A 13,449-nucleotide genomic window follows, 5' to 3' on the forward strand; every position below is an offset into this window, starting at 1 on the left:
AGCAGCATCACAGCAATGTTAAAATACCTCAATAATAAACTTCCCCGCCTTTCAAGCTAAGCGCTACCTGTGCTGGAAGTATGAGCAGTCTTTAAATCTTAATTTTCAAGGTTTTGCTCCGATTTTAAAGTTATTTTTACTCGTACTTCTTCTCCTGTGGACACGGCCGCGCTTCTTATGTGCGTCCCGTACTCAAGGGGCGTTCCGTGACGTATTTCGTACGCGACAAAATACGGCAGTTTCCCGTCGCACACATGGGTGCCCAGTCGCGTTAAGCATCATGAGTGCTGTAGGTTTTTGTGGAAACTGGATTATTATCACCTGCGACAAAAAACTGTTTGCAGTGCATACAAAGGAAGCCAGGTTTGACTTTAAATCTCTTTCATTGGCTCCGTGTTAGAAATGCTCGCAGCTCTTCACGTTAGAGCGAATACACTGGGACATGGACGTATGGTTAGCTTGCTTTTAGGGCTTTCTAAAATAGGAGGTCATACTTAATTATACTGTTTAAAGAAAGTGCTGTTACCCTTACACCCCACCCAACCAAGCGCTCTCCTTGCTCAATCTATACTTGTGGATAATCATACAAGAAAATCTGTGAATAGGGGGTAACTCTTGTTTATTGTGTAGAGATATATAAATCATGACACAACGATGGTTTCAAATGATAAAAACCGCCACTTACGAATTACACTTGGTTCCACAAAAACGTGTACGGGGATCACATTTTTGCAGTGTTGCTCCTGCAAACACCAACAGGGGAAGTGATGTAAAACAAGCTGAAAGCTCTCAGCTTTAATTAAAGGGGTTCCTCCATTTCCACAGGCTCAACAGAAACTGAGCCGGCAAAGTTATGAGGGTTATTTGAACATTAGATTAACATCCTCTGCGTCAAAGACTGCTTGAAGTCTGGAACCGATGAACATTAGCGAATAGTTTCCTCCTCTGAGATGCTCTGCCGCCTGCCACCACCTTCAGCTGCTTCAAACCTCTGAGTACATTCATGATGGCATCTTTTGACTTTGGACATCTGGAAAATACTGCTGTAGCTCTCCTGGTTGAGCTGTCTGTATATGAAACACTGAGCTCTTGTTACAGAGGCCTAGGTTTGCTTGGTATCTGGCAGCCTGTGATTTCTTTCTGCTCCTCTTTAAGTGTTGCTATCTACAGATAAAATGCTAAAAAGTAACAAATTGTTGGTACATGTTTAGGTGTTCCTCCTGTATCCGAGGTTCGACTAACGGACGAACTCTCCTTTCCAGCACCCTGGCATAGACTTTCCCAGGGAGGCTGAGGAGTGTGATCCCCCTGTAGTTGGAACACACCCTCCGGTCCCCTTTCTTAAAGATGGGGACCACCACCCCGGTCTGCCAGTCCACAGGTACTGCCCCTGATCTCCACGCAACATTGCAGAGGCGTGTCAACCAGGACAGCCCTACAACGTCCAGAGCCTTCAGGAACTCGGGGCGGACCACATCAACACCAGGGGCTCTGCCACCAAGGAGTTGTTTAACTGGCTCAGTGACCTCGCCCCCGGAAATTGGCGGGTCATTCCCCTCATCCCCAGACTCTGCTTCCTCCTCGGAAGACGTGTCAGTGGGATTAAGGAGGTCCTCGAAGTATTCCTTCCACCGCCTGACAATTTTCTCAGTCGACGTCAGCAGCGCTCCGCCAGCACTATACACAGTGCAGGTAGAGCACCGCTTTCCCCTCCTGAGACGTCTGACGGTTTGCCAGAATCTCTTCGAGGCAGTCCGAAAGTCTTTTTCCATGGCCTCTCCGAACTCCTCCCACACCCGAGTTTTTGCTTCAGCCACTGCCCGCACTGGAACGGTTCGCAGCCGAGTGTGAAGCAGCGGGAATGAGGATCAGCACCTCCAAATCTGAGGCCATGGTTCTCAGCCGGAAAAGGGTGGAGTGCCCACTCCGGGTCGGGGATGAGTTCCTGCCACAAGTGGAGGAGTTCAAGTATCTCGGGGTCTTGTTCGCGAGTGATGGGAGAAGGGAGCCGGAGATCGACAGACTGATTGGGGCTGCAGCTGCAGTAATGCGGACGCTGCACCGGTCCGTCGTGGTGAAGAGGGAGCTGAGTGTAAAAGCGAAGCTCTCAATTTACCGGTCGATCTACGTCCCTACCCTCACCTATGGCCACGAGCTGTGGGTAGTGACCGAAAGAACGAGATCGCGGATACAAGCGGCAGAAATGAGCTTCCTCCGAAGGGTGGCTGGCCTCTCCCTTAGAGATAGGGTGAGAAGTTCGGCCATCCGGGAGGGGCTCAGAGTAGAGCAGCTGCTCCACATCGAAAGGAGCCAGCTGAGGTGGTTCGGGCATCTGGCGAGGATGCCCCCTGGGCGCCTCCTGGGTGAGGTGTTCCAGGCATGTCCCACCGGGAGGAGGCCCCGGGGCAGACCCAGGACACGCTACAGAGATTATATCTCTCGGCTGGCCTGGGAACGCCTTGGTATTCCCCCGGACAAGCTGGAGGAGGTGGCTGGGGAGAGGGAGGTCTGGGCCTCTTTGCTTAGGCTGCTGCCCCCGCGACCCGGCCCCGGACAAAGCGGATGAAGATGGATGGATGGATGGATGGATGTTTAGGTGTTTGCTCTCCTATAAGCTTTTTTTTCTTTACCAGCCTAATGAAAGTATTATTTCATTTGCATCAGCAACTTGTGTTGGGACAAATTAACATGAACTAAATCCAAATGTGACACTTTTAAATAATAGGAACACAGAAACAAGTCATCTGCCAGCTGTCCTGTTACTTTATTGCTGCTGAAATATATGATTGTTGAGTGGATAACGGGCAGTAAAATTTCAGATGGAATTGTAACTGATTTACTCTCCTTGATCACAGAGATCCATTTGTGTTTGACTGCAGCACTGCTGAGAAGAAGCCTAAGAATACAAAGGATGAGAAGAACAGGTATAAATGGGCTGGTAATGTGTTTGTATTGTGCAAATGAAAATAAGAATATGAACAAGAGAAAAATAGACGCAGAGTAGAAGCAGATTTATGCAGCATTTAGACTGCTGTGGGAAATCTCACAGAAGTTTCCGTCAGGCTTTAGGATATAGCTATAACGTATCTGCTCTGTTCATCAGTGATGGTGGTTCCTCAGAAGAAACAGGAAGTGATAAAGTCCTCGCCTTTGCTGTATCTCCATCTGGAAAGCTCCTGGCACTGACTGATGACAACAAGAGACTAGTTCTGTTTCGCTGTGAGCCTTCATGGCACTACATCAGCATCAGGTATGACTTCACCTCTGTCACTCAGTTTCAGTAGCTTCATCTACTGCACGGAAGTGTTCAGAACGGCGCTGTGTGTCTAACAGGTGGGTGGTGAGGAGGTGCACGTCCCTGGTGTTCACCCAGGCTGAGGAGGAGCTGCTGGTGGCGGACAAATCAGGAGATGTGTACGTGTTCTCGGTGGTTGAGCCACAGAAAGAAGGCGAGCTGAAGATGGGCCACCTATCTATGCTGCTAGCTCTAGTAAGAAACACCACTATCATTCAGTGCCTTATAAATAAGTCTATCAAAAGAAGTGTTTTGGCTGCTGATTCCTCACGGTGGATAAACAAACATGTTAGCAGTATGTGTGTTTTATGTATGCGTTTCCATCAGTCATTTATAGCATGTTGCTCTTGCCTTTAGTGGCAGCTGTCTGACAACATACTGCACTGAAATCTGCCGTTGGATAGTCATCAGTGTATTTTTTATCAGAATGTCTGCTAAAGATGCTCTTGTGCCGTCTTTCAGACAGTGGCGCTGGATGACAAGTACATCATCACAGCTGACCGTGATGAGAAGATCAGAGTGAGCCATCTCAGGTCTCCATACAACATCCAGTCCTTCTGCCTGGGACATCGTCAGTGAGTGTGTTAACAGAAAGGGAGAACACTGTCTGTGCACGGTTTCACTGTAGCAGCGTGTAGGTGAGGTTTGCTTCAGTGTTTTTTATGTGTTCTCTCAGGTTTGTCAGCGCCCTGCAGATCCTGTCAGCACATCCACACTGGCTTCTGTCTGGATCAGGGGTACGTGACATCTAACATGAAGTCTGCGTGTTCTCCCAGTATATGTATGAGTAGGGCTGGGCGATATGGCCTAAAATTCATATCGTGATATAATTTGAAGCATGTGCAGTAACGATATGTAACGCGATATATTCTCTTCTTCTGTATAACGTATTTTCCACACTGTAAGGACTTAAAATCCTTTAATTTTCTCAAAAATCAAGAGTGTTCCTTATGTATGAATTCCGGTTGTGCTTACTGACCTTGAACAGATTTTGGCTGCAGAAATCTGTTAAAAAATGTTTTAGTACAACTTTGGTAAGCCGCACTGCTTGATGGATTGTCAGAGCATTACGGCTGCCGTAGTGAGGAGCTTCGTGGAGTAAGCTGGGTCCAAAACTCCGTCCGATTCAGGTCCCAAAGTCAAACAAACACTGAGAGTTAAAAATGGTCTAAATTCTTTCATCTTTAATAAAATCATCAGCGTTGCTGCTTTATCGGGTGTAACAATTAAGTTTAACATCCAGGCATCCATGAAAACAGAATTTATTAAATTTCTGTTTTCACTTCCTGTTAACTGTAGAAGTTAACAGGAAGTTAGCTCGCTAGTTTACACCTAAACATGACATAGCATGTTCTGACTGAGAGATTTCTGAAACTAATTCAAACGTACAGCTCTGCTACCACTTCCAACATAAATGAAGACAGAAAACTAAACAGCAGTGGCGTTTGTAGGGTTACTGAAGTTGGACTACCTGGTATATAATGTTGTGCTACCTGATTGCTAGCGACACAGCTATGTTAGCATAACATTAGCACAGTGAAGCTGGAGGCTGAACGCCAACTTTTTTCCCACTGATAAAAGTTAACGTGAGGGATTCTGGTGGTCAGGGACAAATGCAGTCGCATAGCAGGATGCTGTACACGGGCCAAACTTCAGTCTGGACAACTAAGATTATTCATCCACAATACGAGGTTAGTTATTAATATACTGCAGCAACATGGGAATAGAGCAGCTGCAAGAGAATTCAACATTAATGAATCAATGTTACGGAAGTGGAGGAAGCGCAGTTTTTGGCTTTCCCCATATTTCAACAGTGCTTCATCTCTTTGCTGTGACTGTCGGCATAATTTGCAGATGATAATGGTTGTAGCCGCTGCGATGCTTTCGACCAAAACAGGCGCAGCTTGATGACATCATCAACATGCGCTATGGTGATAGAGCGGTATAGTTAAAATCTCTATCGTTGGCCAAATTTATATCGTTTCTATCGTATATCGTTTCTATCGCCCACCCCTATGTATGAGTTTTCTCACAGTTTGTCCCACTGTTGTAAAGCATGTCAGGCCATTGTTACCTGTCATGGGCAGTTCTCCATGAGCTTCACTCTACATCAACATTAAAAAAAGAGTGGTCATAGAATAGAAGGGTCATAAATGTGTTTTATTGAAACAATGTCTTGTTTTGTGTCTTTTGACACACTGTACTCTACTGATGAACAAATCATGTGAATGAGATTGGAAAAAATAACAAGTCAAAACAGCAAAAATGCACATTTGCTGGGGTTGGATTTTATTGAAGTACTTTGACTGTGCAGTTTGAGTGTCAGTGTGCTTCTTCACCAGGATGGGACGTTGAAGCTGTGGGACTATGAATCTGGTTCTGAGCTGCAGAGTTTGGACCTCAGACAGCTTGACGAGACCACAAGCTCTGAGGCTGACAAAGACAAGGTATCCAGTGTGTTTCATCCTGTAACACTGAGGCTACAACACAGGTTCAGCCTAACCTAACCTGTGTGGCTTCTCTAAAGCTGCACGATGTAGCTGGATGGAGAGAAATTGCCTCAGAAGTGTTAAAAATGCATAGCATATAAACTAAAGTGTGCAGTGATGTGTGTGACATCTGAGGACTGCATGTGTTTCAGTTCTGTTGGTGATGATTTACACAGGATTTATTAAGTTCAGCTTCATGAATCATCATTTTCTTTCAAAAAGCTTCCTGTGCACATAAATGTAACCTGCGTTCAAGTCCCGGTGTAAAACTGGGACATCTGGGCTTCCACTCATACCTGTATTTTGTATATGGCCATAAAGTGGCCTATAATGATCCTTCTACTAGAAAGCATAGGTTTACATATTACAGACTGTAGACAGTAAACTTTAAAGATTAATATATGGTTTGAATAACCTGCTGCTACATCCTGAAGTGTTTGGGATTTATATTAAGCTAATATCAATGTTAGCCTGCTTTTATCAGAAAATGGTAACCTAATTTCAAAGTGCTATCACACATTACCTGGATTATATCTATATTGAAAATATACACGTACTCTTCCAGTTGAGCCACAGTGATGTTCTGTATAGATATGATGTTCCCTCTGCAGCTGTGCACTTTTCCCTGCAGAAAAACGCCCAGCATGTAGAAGCAGCTGAGCCATTTGTTAATCTTTGAACTGTGTAGTGCAGGGGTAGGCAACTCCAGGCCTCGGGTGCCGGTGTCCTGCAGGTTTTAGATTGCACCCTGGGTTAACACACCTGAATCAAATGATTAGTTCATTACCAGGCCTCTGGAGAACTTCAGAAATGCTGAGGAGTGATTTAGCCCTTTAAATCAGCTGTGATGGGTCATGGACACATCTAAAACCTGCAGGACACCGGCACTCGAGGCCTGGAGTTGCCTACCCCTGGTGTAGTGTCTGTAATTGGCAAATCTGTTTTCTAGTAGAGCTTTTTTGTTTATTTAGAGAAAGAAATGTCCACTTTTTTGGAAAAAGAAAGCAGAAGGCCGAGCTTCACACTGGGACTTGAACACATTTGTGTGGATCTGTGCGAAGCTGGCAGTGTGTCTCACAACCCTACATGGGCGTGCAAAGTGATCTGTGCGTGTGAGGCGATTCGTCCACTTGCATTTAAGATGTTGTGAGCGAAAGGGAAGTGTGTGTAGTTTTACACATGTGCACGCACAGACGGCTTTTTCAGAGAAAAATGATCCGATTTATGAAGCTGAACTTGAACTGTGATCACTTTGGGTACACGCATTTGTAAAATTGGTTTGTGTGTGCACAAATTGGTTAGTATTTGCATGCAGATTAAAGCACACGCTTGTGAGTCCTTAGACATTACACACAAATCATTGCACACTTCCTAGTTTTTGCTGATGGATCATACGGTAGACATTTGTAGCACTTTTCTCTCCGTTTCAGACACAGGTGTCAGTGTAGCACATCACTGAAACCTGTTCAGAGACATCCAAGTCTGAAACATTTCTTACTTCTTGACAGTTGTCTGTTTGCTGCTGTACAGCTTTAGGAGGCATCTGAACGTTTTTACAGTTAAATCCATGGATCATCATGACAGTTGTCACGAGGCGTTGGGGAAACTGCTGAAAAAGACCTGTGGATTTATCTCACCAACCAAACATTTTCATATTAGAAATCCTGGGACTGTCGAAACAAGTCGCTTTGTTAAAAGGCCAAGTAGTCAGAGTGAACCAATCCAACGTATGTTTGTCTGTTTTTTTCATTTCAATGCTCAGGATACAACAGTGTGCCGAATTACCAGCTCGAGTGACGGTCAGTATGTAGCTGTGCAGTGTGACAGGTGAGTCCCCGTGTGTGACTCTGTTGTTGTTGGACTGTGCACTATATACAACTTTACAAATTTAACCAGATGAGCGCCAAATTAAAGGAAAAATGAGTAATGGAACAACAAATACAGTTATCATTTATCATCATGCTCAGTGGCAGGCGGAGGTCATCTAAGATAAGGACAATGCTGGACTATACCTCCCACCCACTCTGTGACGTGCTGGCCAGTCACAGGAGCACATTCAGTGAGACAGATTACCCATAATGCACCACTGAGCGACACAGGAAATGATTCCTGCCTGTGTCTCTCTGTACAACTCTTCTATATAATACACAGTGCAGCAGTTTTACCCTTTTGCTCTACAGTAAAATAACAAATGAAGTTTTACAGGTTGGAGTAAAATCTCTTTCACCTCCGTTATAGTCTTGATATTTATAATTAAGCTATTTGTATATATTACAGCTATTTCTTATATTTTAATAGATTAAATGCTGTGTTGAGATGGATTTTAAAATCACCCACAATAATTCTTTAATTTAATCTAAGCACTAAATCGGATTTAAAAAAAACCTGAGAAATCTGATAGAAACTCCAAGTAAAGGCCAGATGGACGTGTGGAGTGGTGCACTGAGCGATTCTGTTTAGGCTTCCGAGGAAGAGGCTGAGGAGTAGCTAGCTTATGTGTGGTAGTTGGTTTAAGCTAGTTATGTAAGGCTTACCTTTGCTTTAACGATGAAACATTTCTTCTTCACCTCCTACATGATGGCACTATTTAACCATCCAGATCAAAATTACATGTTGCTGTCCTTACTTTGAAGGCTGCTATCATGGCTGTATATGTCACTCTGTGAGAGATGCCATTTTCAGGGATTTAAATAAAGCTGCTGGGGAAGAATATGGATCACACTTCCCCAAAAGTCGTAGTTTCTATGCATGTGTTCGTTTTTTCCTCCATTGATAGATAATCCAAGTAGTCTGGGCTCAAGACAGATGAGGAAATAACAAAACATTTTGTCCTGCAGTACCACCGACTGTGGTACTGTGGTCACAATGGAGTAATGTTTTGCCCACCAGGGTCAGTCACAAGACTGAAAACTAAACGCAAGCACTTTGTGTGTTGTGAGAAGTGCAGCAAAGTCCAGCTCTTTACCTTTACTTTCTTTGTTTATAACGATTTCTCCAAACATTAGCTCAAACATTCTTCACCTTTAGTTTTGTTATCAGAATCAGTTGCACTCTCCATCCTGCTGACAGTCCTGGGACCCACTGTCTATGTTTAGCTGCCAGCTCCCACCTACAGCAACTTTAAACCCATCCTGTGCATTCGCGCAGGGCACCAATGTGAATTGCACTATCAAATAAGACGTTATGTAAAAGTGTTTAATTAAATGGGCTACACACGTAAGCTACATAAAACACTGCTGTGCTTTGTAACAGGAAATGTTACTGCAGAGCCAACACCAAGCACTTCAAATCAAATCACTTTGATTGTCACATCACATGTGCAGGTACACTGGTACAGTACATGTGAGTGAAATTCTTGTGCGAGCTTCACAAGCAACAGACGTGTGCAAAAATACAATAACATAAAAACAAGCAAAATATAAGAATGGCCGCCTTTCTACACAGCTACACATTAGTTCTGATTCGATCTCGTTTCTAAACATTGACAAAAAGTGTCAGTATATTTCATCACAGTTTCTATCCTTGTGCTTTACTTTTTATTTAGTTAGCATCTGGCTTTTGTCAGGAAAAAATGTGGTCTACAGAGACTAAGCCAAGTCTCTGTAGTAGTTAATCCAGTTTCAGAATTAAAGCTAGAGTCTTACGGAGGGGTCCCACTGATGATTTGCTTGCGCCCCGTGTGTTCTCAGCGTGCCCATACTCCAGCTTTTCACACTGACTCAGAAGGGCAAGGAGAAGCTTGTGCCACACAGCAGGATCTCCCTGCCCTGCTGTCCCCTGGACGTGAACTTTGACCCCGAAGGACGACTGTGGGTGCTGATGGACTCTAGTGATGCACCACTTCAAATCTACTCACTGACACACAGCTCCTGGGAGGTACAATGCCATAATTCATAATGAATATATGTAGAGAAGAAACTGCACTCAGATATTTTCAGATGATTGGAGTCTCTGTATTGGTTACATTCATACACTGGATACACAAGATTGGAGACTGGACACATCCAGGGTCCATATTGGATATATGACAATAGTTTTAAGTATTGAAAACGAGTTTGTTCTTTGTGATACACTAACTCTGATGAAACACAGGCTCAGCGAATCAGATCCTATGACATGGGGCAGTACAGCTGTACCTTTATGGTTGCCATGGTATTGTTCTCTCTTCCAGGGATGTTGGCCAGTGTTTCAGTGTATATAGTCATAAATATAGTCTGCTGCTATCGTTTAATTCCCTGTTTAATTCTCTCCCATAAATGTGTATGGGTGTGTTGACTCTGGCTGACGTGTCTGCTCTCTGGGTCTCTCTAGTGTGTTGTTCATGTACCTGAACTTAACAGAGTGACTAAAGCCTTCAGGCCACACTGGGAGACACTTGAAGGTGAGTTTAATTCAGTTTTATTTATTTAGCGCCAAATCACAACACAAATCGCCTGAAGGTGCTTTATATTGTTAAAGACCCTACAGTAATAGAAAGAAACCCCAACAGTCAGACTGAGCAAACGATTTGGCGACGGTAGGAAGGAAAAACTCCCTTTTAGCAGGAAGAAACCTCCGGCAGACCCTGGGTCAGGGAGGGGCGGGGCCATCTGCTGCGACCATTTTAGGGTGAAGGGCGGAAGACAAAAAGACACGCAGTGCAGGAGAGCCACAGTTTAATAATAGCTAATGATTACATGCAGAGAGGTGTATGAACACACGTGGTGAGTGAAGAAACATTCAGTGCATCATCCCCCGGCAGCCTACACCTGTTGCAGCATAACTAAGGGAGGATTCAGGGTCACCTGGTCCAGCCCTAACTATATGCTTTAGCAAAAATGAAAGTTTGAAGCCTAATCTTGAAAGTAGAGATAGTGTCTGTCTCCTGAATCCAAACTGGAAGCTGGTTCCACAGAAGAGGGGCCTGAAAACTGAAGGCTCTGCCTCCCATTCTACTTTTAAATACTCTAGGAACAACAAGTAGGCCTGCAGAGCGAGAGCGAAGTGCTCTAATAGGGTGATACGGTACTACAAGGTCATTAAGATAAGATGGGGCCTGATTATTTAAGACCTTGTATGTGAGGAGCAGGATTTTGAATTCTGGATTTAGAGAAATCTGCTCTCTCTTTCTAGTCCCTGTCAGGACTCTTGCTGCAGCATTTTGGATTAGCTGAAGGCTTTTCAGGGAGTTTTTAGGACTTCCTGATAATAATGAATTACAGTAGTCCAGCCTGGAAGTAATAAATGCATGAACTAGTTTTTCAGCGTCACTCTGAGACAGGATATTTCTAACTTTAGAGATGTTGCACAACTGGAAGAACGCAGTCTTACATATTTGTTTAATATGTGCGTTGAAGGACATGTCCTGGTCAAAAAGGACTCCAAGGTTCCTCAAAGGCAAAACAACCCAGAGTAAACATCTGGCTGGTACCATATTTCTAAGATTTTTAGGCAATTTGCAAATTGCCTAAAATTTGCAAATTATTGATGAAGAAACTGACCTCCCAGCCCATTGTTCATTCAGTGGGCCGGTTCCAGTCATTGTGCAAATGTACTGTTTATAAAGTTGGAAACCTTCAGTCAGCTGAGACTGAAGACGTCACCTGGATGAGTGACAATATGTTTCTCCTGCTGAAAACGCTACGTTGGGTTGAACAGAATCAACCTTTTGGGATTTCCTTACCTGGATGATTGAGCCTGCATCAGGACATCTGTCTGTATGATTATATTTTTCATATACTGACGCAGACATATACTTACTGTACCTTCTCTTAAATACCAGCCTCCTTAAGGACTAATAACCGGTTTGAGCAGCTGCACAAGGTGACCTTTGACAATGTGGCGGTGTACCTCCAGAGGAAACAACAAAGGCTGGAGGAGCAGCACCTGAAGAGGAGCGGGGGTCAAAGAGCAAAGGGCAACAAGAAGGTCAAGAAGGAAACTGAGTCGGTGACTCAGCCATTTGCCTGAAGACACTTGAAGAACATTTATTTCCTTGTTTTGATGCATTGATAAAATGTGTGAGCTTCACCACACAGGCCCGATGAGGGGTTCTTATGTTTGACTCAAATTTCTCTTATTTTTAAAGAAGAATGTTGTAGAAACATTATCATTAAAGTCTGCCCTATGTTTCCACCATCACCAGTGAAGGAAACATGCTGTTCACGGAACCATATGCACTCACACTGTCTTCGGGTTAGAGTTGCTCTCTGTTCACATTTCTGATTGCATGCGATTGCAGTGTGTGTTAGCAGCAGCTGAGGAAGTGACTACTAAACTTCCTCAGAGTTTTTCCAGAGCAGGATTCTGACGTGTAGGAAAAGCTGAGTGAGTTATGAGAATGAATGAAACAGGAAAATGTGTTCCACAGCTTAAAAAGAATATGAGACTAGGATTTAATTAAACACTCTGGGCTTCACAGCCTCTCAGCAATAAATTGAAGTAATCATTTTCTCATTGACTGTTTCATATAATTGTGAAGGAAATTGGGCCTCTTCTGTTTTACATGGTTTATGCATAGCTGTCCTGACACTGTAGGGTTGAGGCCTGGAGTTTGAGTTACTGCAACACCTCCTTTCCCAGGTCAGGCGGCGAGAAAAGAAGCTCACATCATTACCTGTGCACCACAGTGCAGACAGCTGCTGAGATGCTTTTTGCTCTTGTGCTGTGTGTGTCTTGGGGTTTTTTTGGTCAAATAATTTATTCTCTATCACATCGAGACTCTCTCTCCACTCCGTTACATATTCCATATGTACAGGGAATGATCCCCATTGGTTGGATGTGTAGATACTTCTTTAAGACACTCTGCCTAGCCTGCCCACTCCCCACAGCACACGTATAAAGCAGCTGCGCAGACATGAAACCACCTGTGCAGTGTGTCCGTGTACTTCATGTACATGTACATAAGACTTAAATCAACTCAGAGTGGATGGTTAGTTATGTGTGTGTGTGTATATATTTAGATTATACGGGACCTCATATGGGTATTCTGCTATTGATACATCATTACGTTTACATATCCACTGGTACGTAGCCCACATATATTATCACAGCAGGGCTGCTGTAAATCAAATGAGCTGATGTCAGTACTTCACAGTTGGTCAGAAAGATTCGTCACATTCCCAGGGCTTCATCACACCATCAAAGGTACCCACACTGTCACCACACCCCCCACAGACTTGTGTTGTACCACACATTGTACAACACAAGATATGATCGATGTGATAGACCTGATCCAACGAGCGCAACAAAGCAAAGAGGTGAGGAGCCGATTCCTTTTGGGCCAGGAAAAGTTTGGGACAGCAGGCTAAACAGGCGTTTTAGCTAACCGCCCACCTCACTTACCCTGACGTCTGTGCCGCTTCCAGTGAGGTGAGCACGGAAGTTGGTAGAAAAAAGCTTTAGAACTGTCTGGTGATCATACATCGGTAGACACTTGACATTTTGCTTGACACACAACAACAAAAACAAAGTGGAGAGCAAAAGATGCAGCAGATGGCATGCCATACACACTGGCGCCACAATGACCCATGAAGTTAAGGAGGATATGCAGAGGGTGTGACAGAGGAGGATAGGGTAAGATGGATGCAGATGATCCAGTGAGAGGGAGCAATCACAAGAAGAATTAGGAAGCATTTCATTTCACTGCATTTCGTTAACTTTTGGCTTCTCCCTCTCTTGTATTTT

The 13,449-nt window shown here is 44.1% G+C and overlaps 1 protein-coding gene across 1 annotated transcript; it reads left to right on the plus strand.

The window, feature by feature from the left end:
- The first annotated feature begins 215 nt into the window (after positions 1–215).
- wdr4 (WD repeat domain 4) lies at positions 216–12,219 on the plus strand. The gene is made up of 11 exons (XM_085435015.1): positions 216–363; positions 2,856–2,924; positions 3,104–3,250; positions 3,334–3,490; positions 3,758–3,870; positions 3,972–4,032; positions 5,638–5,742; positions 7,547–7,611; positions 9,474–9,660; positions 10,096–10,165; positions 11,546–12,219. Exons 1-11 carry the CDS (start codon positions 281–283, stop codon positions 11,731–11,733), a joined length of 1,245 nt encoding a protein of 414 aa, XP_085291141.1. The 5' UTR covers positions 216–280; the 3' UTR covers positions 11,734–12,219.
- The last annotated feature ends 1,230 nt before the right edge of the window (positions 12,220–13,449 follow it).

The sequence above is a fragment of the Copadichromis virginalis genome, linkage group LG16, assembly GCF_057382275.1.
Source record: "Copadichromis virginalis isolate Kocher_CV1m ecotype Utaka linkage group LG16, C_Virginalis_male_GT1.1, whole genome shotgun sequence".
NCBI lineage: Eukaryota > Metazoa > Chordata > Actinopteri > Cichliformes > Cichlidae > Copadichromis > Copadichromis virginalis.

What these genes read in the sequence shown, in the direction of transcription:
- wdr4 (XM_085435015.1), top strand. Translation starts at nt 281, where the DNA reads ATGAGTGCTGTAGGTTTTTGTGGAAACTGGATTATTATCACCTGCGAC. An exon ending in TTCTGCCTGGGACATCGTCA is followed by an intron (nt 3,871 to 3,971) that starts GTGAGTGTGTTA and finishes GTGTTCTCTCAG; the next exon opens with GTTTGTCAGCGCCCTGCAGA. An exon ending in ACACTGGGAGACACTTGAAG is followed by an intron (nt 10,166 to 11,545) that starts GTGAGTTTAATT and finishes CTTAAATACCAG; the next exon opens with CCTCCTTAAGGACTAATAAC.